At 49.3% G+C, this 17,831-nt stretch overlaps 1 protein-coding gene across 1 annotated transcript; it reads left to right on the plus strand.

Annotated features, from left to right (window-relative positions):
* The first annotated feature begins 567 nt into the window (after window positions 1-567).
* GTF3C4 (general transcription factor IIIC subunit 4) lies at window positions 568-17,266 on the plus strand. The gene is made up of 5 exons (XM_063144985.1): window positions 568-960; window positions 4,119-5,945; window positions 8,133-8,263; window positions 11,376-11,464; window positions 12,385-17,266. Exons 1-5 carry the CDS (start codon window positions 568-570, stop codon window positions 12,447-12,449), a joined length of 2,505 nt encoding a protein of 834 aa, XP_063001055.1. The 3' UTR covers window positions 12,450-17,266.
* Window positions 17,267-17,831: the final 565 nt, after the last annotated feature.

Consider the following 17,831-nt stretch of genomic DNA (forward strand, 5'->3'; position numbering starts at 1 on the left):
ATAATAAATAAATATAAAAATATAAAAAATATAAAAAATATAAAAATATAAAAAAGTGGAATATAAATGTAATAATAAATAAATATAAAAATATAAAAAATATAAAAATATAAAAAAGTGGAATATAAATGTAATAATAAATATAAAAATATAAAAATATAAAAAATATAAAAAATATAAAAAAGTGGAATATAAATGTAATAATAAATAAATAAAATTGCTGTGTAAACATACCAGTGTGAACATAACGTATTTAAAAGCATCCTGGAGCGCCTCAGGTCAAGCTGGAACTCTGAGGTAAAACCTCCCCAAATTTATCTTTTTTTGGAGTTGGGCGTTGGGAGCTGCTTTTAGAGATTGGGTTCTTTTGTATGCGCTTCATGTGCGTTTGTGAACTGAAAGGTGGTAATAATAGTAATAAGAATAAGAATAATGTTAGGTATTCAGGCGGCTGATTAGCCACCTCTAACGGCCGTTGCGCGGGGGTCTTTCCTCGTGGCCGCGCGCGGCGCATGCGTGTGGAGGGGGGAGTTGTCGCGCGGAGGAGGAGGAGGAGGAGGAGGCAAGATGGCGGCGGCTGCGGAGGGGAGCCCAGCGGCCGGGTCGGCGACCACGGCGACCTCGTCGCTGCCGCCGCCGCCTGAGGGAGACGAGCCGGTGGCGGAAGAGGAAGACGAGGAGGACGCGGCGGCGGCGGGACCGAGCTCCGGTGGCGGCAGCAGCGCCGGTTTCCGCCTGACGGCGGTGCGTCGCGACCCGGCGGTGCGGCTGCAGCACGGCGTGAGCTGCCTGGAGCCGCTGGCGTGGTCCGAGGACCACCGCGTGTCGGTGAGCACGGCCCGCAGCATCGCCGTGCTCGAGCAGCTCAGCGACGTCCACGGCGGCGGCGGCGGCGGCGGCGCCGACCTCGTCATCCACCGCACGGCCGTGCCCGCCCCCGCCGCCGCTTGTCACCTCAAGGTGGGCGGAAGGAGGGGGCCCACCCGGCGGGGAGGAGAGGGGGGGCTCAAGAGGGGGAACCCCCCCAAAGCGATCGCACACACGCACCAGTGGGGGCTGGCGGCTCCGAGGTCAGTGGGGCGGCGGATCCACTCTGGGTTTCAGTCATTATTATTATTATTATTTATTTATCTAGCACCATCAATGTACATGGTGTTATTATTATTATTATTATTATTATTATTATTATTATTATTTATATAGCACCATCAGTGTACATGGTGCTGTACAGATTACACAGTAAATAGCAAGACCCTGCCGCATAGGCTTACATTCTAATAAAGTTGTAGTAAACAATAAGGAGGGAGAGAGAATGCAAACAGGCACAGGGAAGTGGAAACAGGCACCGGGTGGGGTGAAGCTAACAGTATAGAGTCAGAAGAAACTCAATATTTAAAAGCTGTAGGGAAAAGAAAAGTTTTTAACTGAGTTTTAAAAGCTGTGATTGAGTTGGTAGTTCTGAAGTGTTCTGGAAGAGCGTTCCAGGCGTAAGGGGCAGCAGAAGAAAAAGGACGAAGCCGAGTAAGGGAAGTGGAGGTCCTTGGGCAGGTGAGAAGCATGGCATCAGAGGAGCGGAGAGCACGAGCGGGGCAATAGTGTGAGATGAGAGAAGAGAGATAGGCAGGAGCTAGACCGTGAAAAGCTTTGAAGGTCAACAGGAGAAGTTTATATTCTGGAGTGGATTGGAAGCCAATGAAGAGATTTCAGAAGTGGAGTGACATGGTCAGAGCGGCGGGCCAAGAAGATGAACCAACAGCATCAGAACCAACAGCGACAATAAAGCCGCAGTCCAAGGTGCTGAACTCTGACACACACACACACACCCAAACCTAGTTTCAGCACATTGGACTGCTCCTTTGCCGCTGGTTCTCCCTGAAACCCAGAATGGTTTCGCTGCCCCACCGAAAGCGGAGCCACCAGCCTCCACTGACACCACCACCAGACACACGCAGCTGCGTATAAGGCAGACAGCCAGTATCTTGGACTACAACTCCTATCAGCCCCAGGTAGCAGGATTATGGGAATCGCGGTCCTGAACGTCTGGTCGGCGAAGGCTGGTATGGACTTACTGGGGAAGTGCCTGGTGAGGTTGTGGGCTCTCCCACACTAGAGGCCTTCAAGAGGCAGCTGGACAAGCATCTGTCAGGGATGCTTTAGGGTGGATTCCTGCATTGAGCAGGGGGTTGGACTTGATGGCCTTGTGGGCCCCTTCCAACTCTGCTATTCTATGATTCTATGATCCTAAGTGCAGCAAGCAAGGAGACCAGTTATTTCACACGCAGAAGCCATTCAGCTTTTGGATCAGATTACCGCACCACGACGTGGTGATGGCCACCAGTTTGGATGGATGGCTTTAAAAGGGGTTAGATTCATGGAGAAGGGTGTCAGTGGCTACTAGTCCTCATGGCTCCAGGTTACTTCCAGTATCAGAAGCAGTATGCCTAGGTACACCAATTGCTGGGGAACATGGGCAGGAGGGTGCTGTTGCACATGTGTCCTGCTTGTGGGCTTCCCATGGCCAGCATGGAATAACATTCCATGATTAAAACAAAGAGCAAAGCATGATTAACTTGTGGAACTCACTGCCACAATATGTTGGGATAGAGGGCAACCCAGCGCTCTAATGACTGGGAAGGGAGAACATAAGAACTCTGCTGGAGCAGGCCAGGGGTCTATCTCGCTATGAGTGCGAGAACACTTTCTTGGTCATGTTTCCAAGCAACTGGCACACATAGGCAAACCGCCTGTGATAATGGAGGTGCCATATCCCCATCACGACTAGTAGCCACTGATAGCCTTATTCTCCATGAATTTGTCGATTTTCCCTTTCTAAGCTATCCAAGTTGGTGACCATCATTATATCTGGCGGAAGTGAATTCCACAGTTTAATTATGTGCTGTGTGGGAAAAGTCCTCCCTTGTATCTGTTCTGAATCGCCCACCTATCAGCTTCATGGGGTGACCCCGTTAGGTTCTAATTTTATAAGAGAGGGAGGGCCCTTAATCAGGAGTGGTCAACTTGTAGTCCAAAACACCTGGAGGGCCACAATTTCCAGCATAGCCTATGGTGAAGGATCATGGGAATTATAGGCTAAAATGTCTGGACGGTTACAAGTTGCCCCCACGCCACAAGCCCCACCGTTGCCCTCCTCATCCAGGCCTCCCATAGACTTCTAAGACCACAGCTAAAGAGCCCATCGCAAAAGGTTGTGCTTGTGAGCCTCCCATGGACATCTGCGGGGAGGGGCACTGATGAGAGGAAGCTGAACTCCATGGGTTTTTGGTCCAATCCAGCTGACGTGCTCTTACACCGATGAAAGGATTTGGCCAGGTTATGGGTCATGCCAGTTAAGTAGAACTTCCATGTGTGGTGGCAGTCTGTTGTGCCTGACCTGGGAGCTTCTTGACTGGCTCCCTGTTGCACAGAGCATCCTGGCCAGGTGTGTGGCTCAGGGGAAGCACTCATCGGGTCTCACCAGGCAAGGCAGGAGTCACATCAGGACCTTGGATAGCGCTCTGCGGAAGGCACTGGCTGGAGCATTCTCCCTTAAGGAGCTGTTGTCCTGCCAAAGGGCTGCGGTCAACTGAGGCCTTAAGAAGGCTGCCAGAGCCTGGCGTTTCGGTGGCTCCACCCCGGCCGCATGTTGACGGTCGTTCTTAAAGGGCCGGTGTCTGTTTCTGCTGTCTCGTGTCCCTGCATAGGTAATGGACATGAAAAGCTTCAGGAGAGCCATTCTCAGATTCAGGCGATTGGAGAGCTACGTCCTCAGGTGGAATGGTATAGAAGGGGGTGCTCTGTGACCCATCTGAGTTCAAGTCCTTCTCGGAGTAACATGGAAGCTCAAACCAGGGGACGCGACGAACAGAATGCTGAATTACATGAACCTTGGTCTGGTCCAGAAAGACAATTGTTAGGATTCTGTGGTTAGCGTTTATATCATTTAATGCTTCAAAGGGTTCAAAACTGTAGTAAGGTCCTACTTCAATCATGCGCTTGCACCATTGTCTGTCAAAGTAGGCTGTTGCTCATGAAAGCTCATTTCCCTGTCTTTAAGGAAACCCCCATCCCCATTTTGAATGCACTAATAAAACGTATCATTCCCCCCCCCACCCCCCTAGGTTGGTTCCAAAAAAGAAGTTGCCGAATGTAAGGAAAAGTTTGCGAGTTCCAAGGATCCGATGGTGAGCCAGACGTTCATGCTCGACAGGGTGTTCAACCCTGAAGGGAAGTCGCTGCCCTCAATGCGGGGCTTCAAATACTCCAGCTGGTCCCCTCTGGGCTGCGACGCCAACGGCCGGTGCCTGCTAGCCGCCTTAACCATGGACAGCAGACTGACCATCCACACAAACCTTAATAGGCTTCAGTGGGTGCAGTTGGTGGACTTGACTGAGCTCTACGGAGAGCGTCTGTACGAAAACAACTACCGGCTTTGTAAAGGGGAGGCGTCCCGGGCAGATTTAGGCGACTTCTCCGAATTCCAGAGGAGGCACAGCATGCAGACCCCGGTCCGCATGGAGTGGTCTGGAATCTGCACCACCCAGCAAGTGAAGCATAACAACGAGTGTCGGGACGTGGGCAGCGTGCTGCTGGCCGTGATCTTTGAGAACGGAAACATCGCCGTCTGGCAGTTCCAGCTGCCTTTCGTGGGCAAGGAGTCGATCACGTCTTGCAACACCATCGAGTCAGGGATCGCTTCCCCCAGCGTCTTGTCGTGGTGGGAGTATGAGCACCACAACCGGAAGATGAGCGGACTCATTGTGGGGAGCGCTTTTGGGCCGGTTAAAATCCTCCCGGTCAACCTGAAAGCGGTCAAGGGCTATTTCACGCTGAGGCAGCCGGTGGTGTTGTGGCAGGAGGTGGACCAGCTGCCAGTACACAGTATCAAGAGCGTCCCCCTGTACCATCCCTACTTGAAATGTAGCTGCAGTTTAGTGGTGGCCGCAAGAGGATGCTACGTCTTCTGGTGTCTCCTCTTGATTTCCAAAGCGGGCTTGAACGTCCACAACTCACACGTGACCGGACTCCACTCCCTGCCCATTGTCTCCATGACTGCAGACAAGCAAAATGGCACCGTCTACACCTGTTCGATTGACGGGAAGGTAAGGCAGCTGATTCCCATCTTCACGGACGTTGCGTTAAAATTTGAGCACCAGCTGATCAAGTTGTCAGAAGTGTTTGGCTCTGTGAGGACTCACGGGATTGCGGTGAGCCCGTGCGGGGCGTACCTGGCCGTCATCACAACGGAGGGCATGACCAACGGGCTTCACCCCATCACCAAAAGCTACCAGGTGCAGTTTGTAACCCTCAAAACGTTTGAGGAGGCGGCAGCCCAGCTGCTGGAATCGTCAGTCCAAAACCTTTTCCGGCAGGTCGACCTCACGGACCTCGTCCGCTGGAAGATCTTGAAAGATAAGCACATCCCACGATTCCTACAGGAAGCCTTGGATAAAAAGATGGAGAGCTTCGGCTCCACTTATTTCTGGCGCTTCAAACTGTTCCTCTTGAGAATTTTGTATCAGTCGCTGCAAAAGGCTCCCTCCGAGGCCCTGTGGAGGCCCACGCATGAGGACATGAAGGTCTTGATCGCACATTCCCCCGGGGCAGGTGGCGCGGAAGAGCACCTGCAAGACGAGGGAACATCAAAACAGGGTGGCAAGCGGCGGCATCCGAGCAACGCAGGCAAAGGAGCGGAGATGGGCAGTCCGGCGGACGACTCCCTTGTCCACGCAGGCGACGTCGGAGGGCGGGAGCCGATGGAAGAAAGGCTCCTGGATCTCCAAGCCCAGATTGAAGCGTTGGAGATGCATTTGACGCGGGAGCACATGAAGCGAGTGTTGGGGGAAGTCTACCTGCACACATGGATTACGGAGAACACCAGCATCCCCACCAGGGGAGTCTGTGACTTCCTGATGTCTGACGAAAGCTACGACGACAGGACGGCCCGGGTAAGTGTATCGCGGTGTCAACACCACACAGGGTGGTGCTAAGACATGGGCCATGTTCGGACATGTAACGGTCAGCCAGATTTCCTGAGGATTCTGGCTTAGCGTTCGCGAGCAGAGTGCTAGTGCCCAGTAGGCCCCGTTTGGCTCCTCCCACCATTGGGAGTGGTAAAATAACTAGAAATTAACGAGGAAACCCGTTGCATCCACAACCAGACTCCTGGTTCGACACTCCCCTAGCAGGCCAGAGTCTGAAGCCACGAGTTGAAGTGGGTTTTCCATTCTTGGTTTGGTTGGGAGTTTTGGTGGTACTGGGAAGCTTTTGCTTGCTTGAGAGTTTAGCCCATTCTTCCCCAAACTGGCACCCTCCAGATGTGGACTCCAACTGCCCCAAGGGCCATGCTGGCTGGGAATTCCAGGAGTCTGACACATCTGGAGGGCACCAGGTTGGGGGAGGCTAATTTAGCAATTCCAGCCGGAAGGAGAAGCGAAGCTGCTCCTGAACGCTAAGCCAAAAATTCTTGGCAATTCCTGCTTATCGTTACATCTGAACGCAGCCAGAACATGTGCTGAAATGCAGTGTGAGGTCAGAAGCAAAAAATGTGGTTGTTAAGAAATGGGTCTGGAACAAACTGCCTCCCAACAGACTTGTATCAGGATGGTGGATGGTACTTTCCCTAGTATCACGATGGGGGAGCCTGAGAAAATAACACCTCTTGGCCTTAGGAGGGTGGTTTTCCACGGTGCCCTTTCTGAGTTTAAAAGGCTGCGGAAGGTCTTGCAGATAGCAATAACCTGGGAAGCAAAAACCTAACTGTTGGGAAGCAAAAACATCATTTTTCTTGAAAAGCCTCAAAAGTGCTTCACCGTAAAAACATTTTTTAAAAAAACGATGCACCCCTGCATAATTTTGTGTATTCTACTATGGCTGAATTTAGAAGTTATTTTCAGATAGCGCGATCTATGAACACGGCACTCTGTGGCCTATGAAAAGATGATATGATATCATGTCTCGATATGGTAGAGGTAAAGGTAATATATCAGTTAAAAAATTCAAAGTGAGCCCCAATTGAGGTTCAAGGTGGGTCTGTAGTTTGGGAAGGTCAAAGGCCACTGGATCTAGGTAATTGTTACAGGCCTCCGTACGCTGTCCCAGGCTTGCATTCTTGCTCCCGGGGTGGGTTTGGGGACACTGGGCAGGGTCCCATCAGAAGATGGATCTTGGGGTCCCCTGCATGCACGCACAGGAATTGCATGACACAACTAGAAGGCATCGAGGGATAGAAAAGTTGTTTCCCCTACACACATCAGTAAGTTGTAGGTTGAATTCCTAATAGTTTGTTCTGATTTTAAATTTTTGTGCATTTGTTTTTAATGTTCACTGTTTTTAACCTTTGTAAACCCCCCAGAGAGCTTCGGCTATGGGGCGGTATATAAATGAAATAAATAAATAAATAAATAAATAAATAAATAAATAAATAAATAAATAAATAAATAAATAAATAAGAGGATCAGCGTAACTGCTGTAATTGTCTCCTGTAAAATATTTTTAAGAGTCAAAACAACACCACTTTTTAGGGTTGACAAGTGAGGCGTTGCTGGGGCCCTGCTGATTCTTCCCCTCCTCTGGTCGAAATGTTCAGCTGTAAACTCCTTGGGGCAGGGCCCTGCCTTTGTTTACGTTCCTCTCTAAAGCCCTGCATCCACCGAAGGTTCACTATAAATAACAAGAGTGCCGTTCTGTGGTTGTCAAAACCTGGTGTGTGTTTTGCTGCAGCTTCCTAAGTAGCTAAGATTTGAGACGCCGCTGACGTTAGGAAAGAGCGTTCAAAAATATTTTAGCATGTTCTCTGAGTGGTAACACGCGCTTTGAGGCAAAGCTTCCCTCTTTCAGTTTTCCTTCAACCATCGGCTCTCTATTCTTCTGAGATGCATGGGGGCTAGGGCAATTAAGTTCTTCAGACTACCTGAGAGCGGCTTGCGGAGAAGTCATTCACTCTGCGCTTTGCACGCCTGAGATGCCTGCGTTGCTTTTTTCATTCCATTGTATTCCGTTCTAAAGCAGGGTTTGGGCTTTTGCATCTTGTGTTCTTCAGAAAGCCCTGCTCGCACTCCTGTGAGATTCCTCCACCTTTCAGCAGGCAGCTGTCTCTGCCTATAAGGGCTGCTTGTGTGTGTGTGTGTTCCCAGGTGCTGATTGGGCATATCTTAAAGAAAATGAACAAACAGACATTCCCGGAGCACTGCAGCTTGTGCAAAGAGATCCTGCCGTTCACAGATCGCAAGCAGGCAGTCTGCTCCAACGGACACATTTGGCTCAGGTAAGCCTGGCTTCCGCCAGCTGCTCTCTGGAGGTGTGGATCCCTTCTTTCTGGCTTAGTCGCTCGAAGAGGGGGTTTGAGCAGCCATTGTGCAATACGTCTCTGTTCAGCGGGGAAAGGACAGGAGTAGAAATGTCTTGTCTCCGCTTTCGCAAGGAAGACAGCAAACAGGCAAGGTGCCTCCCTGCTTTTCAAATGCTGGAGGAGAGCGGCTTGCAGGTAGACAGGTTGAAATCCTTCTAAATGGTGTTTTTTAGGCATGGGCTGCTGCGTGCCTGGGTGCCTAGCTCGCCCCTTGTCCGTTCTTCGCCCTTTCTCTTTTGCCTGACGTTCACAACAGACTTCAAAATGCAGCATATCTGTTTGGAAGGATGAAGAGTTCCTGGGAGAGAAGTAGGCATTCAGCACCCATACGGTGTTATCCGCATCAGATTTACCAGCCTGTGCTGTCAGGCGTCTACACATCCTGGGCTGTTTTGAAATTATGCTGGAATTTAATTGTTTTTAGCATTGTTCTTATAATTTAGTATGTGTAAACAGTGTGCATTTATTTCGTAAGCTGACTCGGGGGCCAAAGTTGGGCTGAAAGGCAGAGTATACATCCAATAAATAAGACTAAATTAAATAGTTAAAGGAAAAATCCTGGCATAAAACAGCAAGTCTTGTTGCCGGGCGTTTCAGCTCAACATTTTCGGAACGTACTGCTTGCCCGTGTTTAAGTGAAACTCTCCTTGGAGAATTGTTTGCTTGTCAGAATTGTTTGAAAACAGAGTTTGATCCTAATAAGCAAAAGCTTATGCCACAATGAACTTGTTAGCCGTTAAGGAGCTGCAAGACTCTTGGTCACACTGACCATTTCATGTTTGCCTCATGGACAGTGATGTGAGATCGCCGTAAAATTAATTTCCCAGTACTGGAAGAACGGATTTGGACCTGATTTAGCATGTTTATTGGGTTTACCGTATTTCTTCGATTGTAAGACATCATCAGTTGTAAGACGCACACTAATTTCAGTACCACTAACAGAAAAAAAAAAACCTAAGACACACCCCGTTTTTAGAGATGTTTATATGGGGGGGAAAGTGCATCTTAGAATTGAAGAAATACGATATTTTTACTACAGAAAACTAAACACATAACCCATCTTAATTTCGTCTGCTGTAGGAATAACTGTGTTTTATTTCCAATAGCCCAAAGTATTTTAACGGTAGTATTTGATTAAGGGGGGCGGAATCATTAAAGCGCCCATCGTGTGGTTTTAAATATTATCTTCAAACTAACTCAGAGCTTTGCTTAGAAATTATTTTTATTGGAATACTTGTAGATATTGTAAGACATGACAATCTAATTGCACGCACGTCCCTTACATGGTTGAAACCAGCCGTTCCCAACCGGCTGTCTTCCAGATGCGCAGAGCTGCAACTCCCAGAATTCCCCGCCAGCAATTGCTGGCGGGGAATTCTGGGAGTTGCAGCTCAGCGCATCTGGAAGACAGCCGGTTGGGAACGGCTGGTTTAAATTGTAAGAGGTGTCGGAAACGAAGGCGTTGATGCCTCTTGATCTGCTAACTTAAGCAGACTTGCAACGCAATCTTATTCATGTCTATTTCAAAGTCAGTCCCAATTGAGGGTACAGGATTGCAGCCCTAGAGAGCTGCACCTTGGGTATATAGATATATCCTCGGTCAAATCCCTCACATTATGTCTAGGGTTGGGGGGAGTTGTCCGCTAGGTCACCCCTGGCCTTCAAGCACTCAGTAGGAGGAGAGAACATGCCTTGCCTTCATGGAGCCCAAAGCCTTCCCAACCTGGCGGCTCTTCAGATGTGTTGGGCTACAACTCCCATCATCCACAGGCGCATGGCAAACGGCTGATATAGCCTGTTCTTTTCCTCCTCCGCTGTGTGTGTGTGTGCGGAGGCTGGGATTGCAGACACACAGAGGCTGTGGAAGAGAGGGAGCAGGTTCTCACCACCCCCTTCCATGGATTGCTAGTGCGACATAGTGGCTAAAGTGTTGGACTGGGATCCGGGTTCGAGTCCCCACTCGGCCATGGAAACCCACTGGGTGACTTTGGGCCAGTCACAGGCTCTCAGCCCAACCTACCTCACAGGGTTGTTGTGGTGAGGATAAAACGGGAAGGAGGAGGATTATGTACACCACCTTGGGTTCCTTGGAGGAAGAAAGGCGGGATATAAGTGCAATTTCTGTAAACCGCCCAGAGAGCCCTGGCTATGGGAGCGGTATATAAGTGTAATAAATAAATAAATAAATAAATATAAATGCAAAAATAAATAAATAAACTTGTGTGAATGCAGAACATGAGAAGAGGGCTGCAGCTGCCTGAAAAATACTTTGTAACTACAACTTTGTAATTGTTGGCTGCAGCTGTATCCATTTGACATATTACTAATTAATTTTATGAAACAAAGCATTTGTTCTATGGTGTCCCCCACCCCACCCTTATGCGCACGCACGCACACACATAGCACTACTCTGACCTTTTGGAACTATGATTTGCACAACGTGTTTGCGAGACGACGAGGGGCAGGCATCTTCTAAGTTATAGAATCGCTGGAATAGGAAACTTCAGCTGCTGTTTTGGGGCCCTTAGTCCACCGACCTTCGATAGGGGCTGAGGAAACGTTTCCTTCTGTCAAGGTAATCTGTTGGAAGCCACATGCCAGGGCTGGACTGGGCTGAAGCAACGAGGCTCCCTTTCCTCGGTTCCTCTCTCCGCCTCACTCCCCTTCAGGCTGGTGGGAGAGGGACAGGTCACTCTCGCCTGAGGACTCTGAACCGATTGTTTGCAGAGGGCATTTGGAGTTAGGCCGAGGGCAGAGGGTCACCTGCAGCTCTACTTATTTCTGTTTAGAGAGGGTTCGAGCTAGACGAACTTAGTGGGAATTAAGTCCCATTGAAATCAATGGGACAAGTTCGTCATGACCTCCGTTAAGCCCCATTAATTTCAATGGGATCCAAGCTCAACTAACTTAGTCCGGATGTGGCTCAGCGTTTCCTTTCTTGTTAAGGATGGCCTGTGTGATATTTTGAGACGCATCTGAGCATTATGAGTCCCTGAGCTTTCCCATAATTCTGCTCCACCTCCCGCAGGTGCTTTCTAACTTACCAATCCTGCCAGAGTTTGGTGTACAGAAGATGTCTGCTTCGCGACAGCATCGCCCGACATCCGACCCCCGAAGGTGAGCTCTTTCCTTTTGCTGCTGTGTGACGATATTCATTCGCTTCAAGCAGCTATCGCCTCATTCCCCCTCTAGCCTTGTTTCTACACAACCCAGATATCCATGGGATCGATGGATCCTGACTTTTTCAAATAGCTGTGACCACGTGTTTCATTCCTTATATTTCAAAGACAGCTTGAGGTCTTGCCCAAGAAGCTACGCTCATTGGAACTGGGCGTGGTCCTCTTATTCTCTAGTCTTCAAGAGACAAAAGGCACAAAATAATGTTTGATCGTGTCATGTCTAACGCTACTGCCCCTGTTTTGGGAGAAGGTGTTTCAGGTAATCAGTCAGAATCAGATTCAGAACTAGAAGACGCAGCGCCAGACACCAGCCAGCCTGAACCAGTGGGGGAGGAAGCTCTCACGGGCGATTCCACAGGTGGGAGTAAGCCCTCTCCAGCGCTTATCTCCTCAAGGCCAAATCCTACACACTCAGCGGGAAGTGAGACTTCTTCCGGAGGTGAGCGTCCTGACAAGCTAGCTGATACTAGGGTCCGCCGGAAGCTCAAACGCACGGCGCGAAAAGAAGGCATGAGGAAGTCGGAGAGATTACGCCAGAACCTACCACCGCACCAGACATTCTGAAGTTACTGGGCATTTTGAGAAGTAGCTTTTTCTTCTTCTTGAACGGACAATTGTCTTGCTTCGTTTGCATAGTTTTGCCTAGAGGGGCGTTTCCAAGAGGTTATTTTGTTAGTTTTTTTGGGGGGGGGGGGGTTGCAAATAATCACACCACAAAAGGGCATTTGGAGAGCAATAGAGCGCAGAGTTGTTGTGCTTCACGGAGGTCTTTGAAACAGGGCTTGGAACTGGCGTTTCCGCCCTTCTTTTCTTGTTTCCTCCTTTTGTCCTTCAACCACTTTCTTTTCTTATTTTCAGATCCAGAGTGGATCAAGAGGTTATTGCAAGGACCTTGTACCTTCTGCGACTCTCCTGTTTTCTAGAGGAACGGGCTCGAGGCGGAGAGCTTGAAGTCCCTTCCTCCGGCACACAAAGCCCCTCCAGGGCTGGGAAGCGGCCAAAGGCGCAGGTGTGTAATTATTCAGAGGGGAGACTTTAAACAGAGTTTCGTGAGCTGGAGACGCTCAGTGGTCCAGAGTCCATTTCAAACATGAGAGGCAGCAAGGTCTACTCTTCAGAAAGCACGGACACTTTGGAAACTGTGCCGGCCCCGATTCCGGGGGAAAAAACATGGGCACGCGGCTCGTTTCTTTTCAGCAAGCGGAGTCTGGATTCGGAGTCGTGCACCGTTGAGCCCCTTCCAACCGGCGACACGTGATGCTTCCCTTGCAGTGAGGACAAGAGCCCAAAGTCGGTGGATCAGCAGGAGATCAGCCTGTGGTACTGCCCTCAGTTAACTTCTAACAAACGCCGGCCCTGCTGTACCAGAGACGATTAAATTATTAGAAATAATGTGTTTCAACATGTTTTAAGACGTCTTGCATGCCAGTTGTAGTCAGTGCAGAAAAAAAGGACCGTTTTGCTCCTGCAGAGGTTAAGCGGAACAGTTCCGTGAAACCTCAGGCAGCTGAAAACCCTCTGGGGCAAAAGTGGGATGCTAGAAGTTTTGAAAAGCTCATTCAGGTACGCTAGCAACGAGGCGTAGTATGCAGAGACCCTGTTCTAAGATATTGAGGATCAGTATTTTTAAATCCAGTTTCCCCAGTTCTTACCAGTGATCCTTTTCTCTCGCCTAGCCTTAACCACACGATCACTTCAAATTTATGCCAGTATTCCTGTTCTCCCAGTCTTTTTAGCAAGAATTGTGCTTGTGCCCTTCCGGGGATTTTCCTCTTCCTCCGGTTACATTGCCAGGGGTAGGTAGAGAAATTCTTGGTGGTGGTTGGGTTGGGCAGCAAATGCACTTGAAAATTCATCCAGGCCAAAGTCTCGCTATTCCTGCCAGATTTCTGGGGCACTTCACTCTGCTTAATATAAGGGAGACGTGCAGCGCTGAGAATTAACGGTGGCAAAATGCATTCCTGCTTTCTGATCAGCTGCCTTGGATTCAGCGTGAGGCATAGTTTGAAGAAGGTAGACGTTGGAGTCTCCAACGTGGTGCCCATAGGAACCAACCACTTGGTGCCTGCTGAGTTCCCTGCCCCTCCTGACCTTTATTTTATTTCTTGAGATTGTTTTTAATTGGGGAATGTTTTAACTGGGAGGCTGGCATATGGCAATGCGAAGGGCTGCCCTCCAGCACCGTCTGTTTTGGATCTCTGCCCTGTACGTGGCTTTCCTTGTAGTCTCACCAGTTTGCCTTCTGGGAAACGAGTGTTTCTCGTGACGGGCCATGCCCACCCCGGCAGCCATTTTGTGAACCGGCGAACCCCATCTCTATGGCAGCCATTTTGCAAGGGCGCCCATGACCCCTCACAATTCCAAATGTTCCCACCGACCGAAAAGTGGGTGAGGATGAGGGTCTAAGTGTGTGTGAGAGATCCTGGGTTTATTTTCTGGTTATGCCCAAGCAGCTAGGGGCAAGAAGGCCGTGCCCTCCCCTGTTTTTAAACTCAAACTTGACGGCAATCTCCAGTTCTAACACACTTCCAATCGCAAAGGCTGGGAAAGGACAGCGGCCGCGGTGTTTTGAGAGCTGCCATGAGTCCAGATGCTCAGCCTTGGGGCTAGGCAGGTCAGTGGCCTAACGCAGCTTCGCCCAACTCAGCCCCTCCAGATGTGCTGGACTACAGCCCCCAGCATCCCCCAGCCAGCATGTAGCCCCACACATCCGGAGGGCCCCGGATGAGGGAAAGCTAGCCTAGGCTAGCCTAAGCTATCCGCTTGTCTCCCAGGCTGGAAATGGGGTGTCCCCGCGGCAGGAGCTAGCGCTGTTTTCCCCAGTCGTCCCTCTTCCCCCAAGCTGTGCTTGTTGTCGGAGGACCTAATAGTCCGCATTAGAGAGTAATGCGTACTGGGTTAATTGGATTAAAACAGTGTAAAAGGCTAATTAAATATTGAACAATGTGTTCTCGCCGCGCGGTAAGACGAGCAAGAGCGAGGAGCCGACGGAACTGAGCCCTCGTCCATCAGCGCCGCGAAAGAAATCCAAACTGCCACAATAGATTGGGGGGGGCAGGGGTCACACCAGGGCCAAGCACAGCACCCATTCAGCTCCAAGGCGGGACTTACGTTCCTCCGTTTAGAATCCAAAAGAATCTCGGCTTCCGGCTTCCCCCCCCCCCCCCTTCCAAAAATGAACATCTAGCACAAGGTTGGGGAACCTTCCTTTCTGTCGGAGCCACGTCGGAAAAGTGGACGAAGCCAAAAGTCGTCCGGGTGACCTTTTCTCTCTGTCTTTTTGCCACCATCTTGGAGGAGAAGGCTATCCATGGCTACTAGCCCTGATGGTTATGTCCTACCTCTAGTATCGGAGGCAGTAAGCTTGTGTGCACCAGTTGCTGGGGAACATGGGTGGGAGGGTGCTGTTGCACCATGTCCTGCTTTGTTGGTCCCTGGTCGACGGCTGGTTGGCCACTGTGTGAACACAGTGCTGGGCTAGATGGACCCTTGGTCTGATCCAGCATCAGGGCTCTTCTGATGTTCTTAATCCAGAAGTAACCTGCAAAGGGTGCTTCAGTCTAGGAGTCTTTTAAACAATTCATCCTGTAATTCTCTGGGAATGAACTTTGCGTTTTCTTTCCAACTGAAAAACTTAGGCCCCCCTTGAATTAAAATCAATGTGGCTTCGCTCCCAGTACAGGCTTCTAAATTTGGTATTGTTAGAGCAGTAACTTTGGGCCAGCTTTAATGAAGAGCCTGCCCAGCTTGAATGTCTAGACAAAGCCAGCCTTCTCTAAGAAGCAGCAGAATTTCTGGCATGATATAGAGCAGTTATTTCTGAAAGGCGTCAAGGAGTTCATAGACCAGCAGAGCCTCATGGGAGTGTTCCTTTTGTGCAACACACAGCCTAATTATGTTTTGCGAAGCAGCAGACTTTTACACTGTATTCAGCCTCAAAAACGATCGAATTCCCAAAAGCTGCGTAACAGTTTCCTTTCTAAGAGGACGTGAAGAGAAACGTGCTCTTTTTCTGTGAGGCGGTATCCAACGGGCAGTATCCAACTGGGTCGTTCCGCTCGCACAGTGTCACACGTTCCAGACGACGCGCGAGAGGAGAATCCCAACAGAAGCTAGCCCTTGCACAACCGTTTGTGCAAACGGCTGTGCAACCCGTGGCGCGGGCGTAACGTGCAAACGCTTGTGCAACGGAAAGATTGGGTGGCGCTCCACCGCCCCTGTTTGAGTTGCGGAAACGACATCATTGAATACTGCCCAATGCCTGTCATTTTGATGGATGTTTCAGATTGGAAACAGGGCTGGCGTGTTAGAAGGATGCTGGCAAGCCATAGTGCGTCTCTGTGGATGGACACATTTTTTTCCCCTCCTGTGGGATTTTCAGTGAGAGACAGGTCTTCCAAGACTGGAGGGCAGGGCTTCCCTCAACGCAAGTTTATCCAAATGCAGTGTCTTGCTCCCCCCCACCCCGGGAGTGAATGACACATTATACCATGGGAGAGAAGCAAAGAGCGACACTGAGAGCAGAATCTAACCCGAGCCCCCGGTGACCCTACTAACCCTGTTAATTTAAATTAGGGTGTGACAGAACCTTAGGAACTGGTGTTTTTTTAAAGCTATATTTGGCAATCTGATTCAGCATCCCTTGTGTACAAAGAAATTAGCTCGTCCTGTTTGCGCCTATAAGATGAGGGTTTCTTGGAAGGGGAGGTCATGGGTGCTCTGCCATGCGCTATGTGTGGGATAGTGCATAAGGTGACGCAGCAAGATGGAGCCAGAAGGAAAACGTAAGTTTGTTGTCATGCTGCAAGTATGGGGCCGGATTCAGCATCTGCCTTTTGCGAGAGGAAGGGACCTTCCTTGAGAGTAAGGACTCACCGAAGGACCCTCCACCTGATTTGGGGGGATCCCACACGCACCATAGTTACCCCGTTCAGCAGGGTGTCCTGACTGTAGCATTTTCAGGGGGGTGGAGCAGCTGCCGTGGGAAAGAGGGAATAGGGAAATCCTCTTCAGCCTATGTAGTTGATCCAGGGTCAATCTGGATTCAATCCAATGGGTGTGGAGTCAGGCTGCTCACAACAGTTCTTGAGATGCCGTTCCCGTATTGCTGTCATACGACCTAAAAACATTGAAGCCCAAACGAAGAAGCAAAAGGTGGGTCGAAGCCTTGTTTTGAATTATCCTTCCATTTTGAAAAGTTGACTTTCTTTTCCGCCCTGTTTTATAAAATAAATAAAAGGGCATGGCAAGAGACTTTACATACCAAAACATCAATCCCAGGGAGAAAAGTCCTGCCAGTTCAGCATAAAGCTAAACGCGTGCACTTATGTCCGTTACTGATCGCGAAGTTTGACTAACTGGAGTTATGTTCTCCTGTATAAAACACGACGACGCAATAAGGGAGTATGATCAAGGTGTCATTCCTTAATCTAGTTTGGCCTTTTGTTGTCTTGTTTAAAAACAAAACAAAATCGTTGCATTGCAGGTAAGGAATGTTAAAACTAGCTGGCTCTTATGTTACCGATTTGACTGAACCGAGGGAGGCAGCGTTCACAAAATGTTCTGGTTCCCGGTATTTTCCAATCATCTTTGGGATGGCACATTACTGTGAATATTAATTCTGTATATATGGTTGACTTCTTTTGTAAACGTGAAACATTATCTGGAGAATGTGTTTTGTATACTGAAACAGTAGCACTGTTACATGAACCCCTTTCTAAATAAAGAAATACGCAAGGTGTGCATTGGTGTTAACATGCATTTTGACAAAGTGGGAGAGGATTGTCAAGTGCCAGGTTCTTGGGTGATGTAGCAAAACACTGACTTCTGTTCAGCCACCAGCCCAATGGAGAAAACACCTGTCGTGTCTCTCAGTTGCTCGTGCTTTCAATGGGAGGAGAAAGGAGGCAACTTGTTAAGCAATCCACAAAGTTTTATTTCAAGCAACAAACGTCTCTTTAACTTGTATAGAGGCCACCACTGTGAAACGACTCCTTAGGCAAAACTATGCAAACTAAGCAAGACAACTGTCCGTTCAAAAGAAAAGAAATAGTGCCTCAAATGTCTATAACTTCAAAGCGGCTGGTGCGGTGGTAGTTTCTGGCATAATCTCTCCGACTTTCTCACGGCCTCTGCCCGCGCTGAGCGTTTTAGCTTCCAGCGGACCCTAGCATTCGTTAGCGCTTCGGAATGCTCGCCCCCGGAAGCTCTCTCCCTTTCCACTGAGCTTGTAGGATTTGGCCTTGAAGAGATAAGCCCTGGAGGGGGGTGACTGCCAGCTGAGGCCTCTCCTGTGAGAGCTTCAT

This window comes from Elgaria multicarinata, chromosome 19 (assembly GCF_023053635.1).
Source record: "Elgaria multicarinata webbii isolate HBS135686 ecotype San Diego chromosome 19, rElgMul1.1.pri, whole genome shotgun sequence".
Lineage (NCBI taxonomy): Eukaryota > Metazoa > Chordata > Lepidosauria > Squamata > Anguidae > Elgaria > Elgaria multicarinata.

What these genes read in the sequence shown, in the direction of transcription:
- GTF3C4 (XM_063144985.1), top strand. Translation starts at nt 568, where the DNA reads ATGGCGGCGGCTGCGGAGGGGAGCCCAGCGGCCGGGTCGGCGACCACG. An exon ending in ACGACGACAGGACGGCCCGG is followed by an intron (nt 5,946 to 8,132) that starts GTAAGTGTATCG and finishes GTGTGTTCCCAG; the next exon opens with GTGCTGATTGGGCATATCTT. An exon ending in AACGGACACATTTGGCTCAG is followed by an intron (nt 8,264 to 11,375) that starts GTAAGCCTGGCT and finishes CACCTCCCGCAG; the next exon opens with GTGCTTTCTAACTTACCAAT.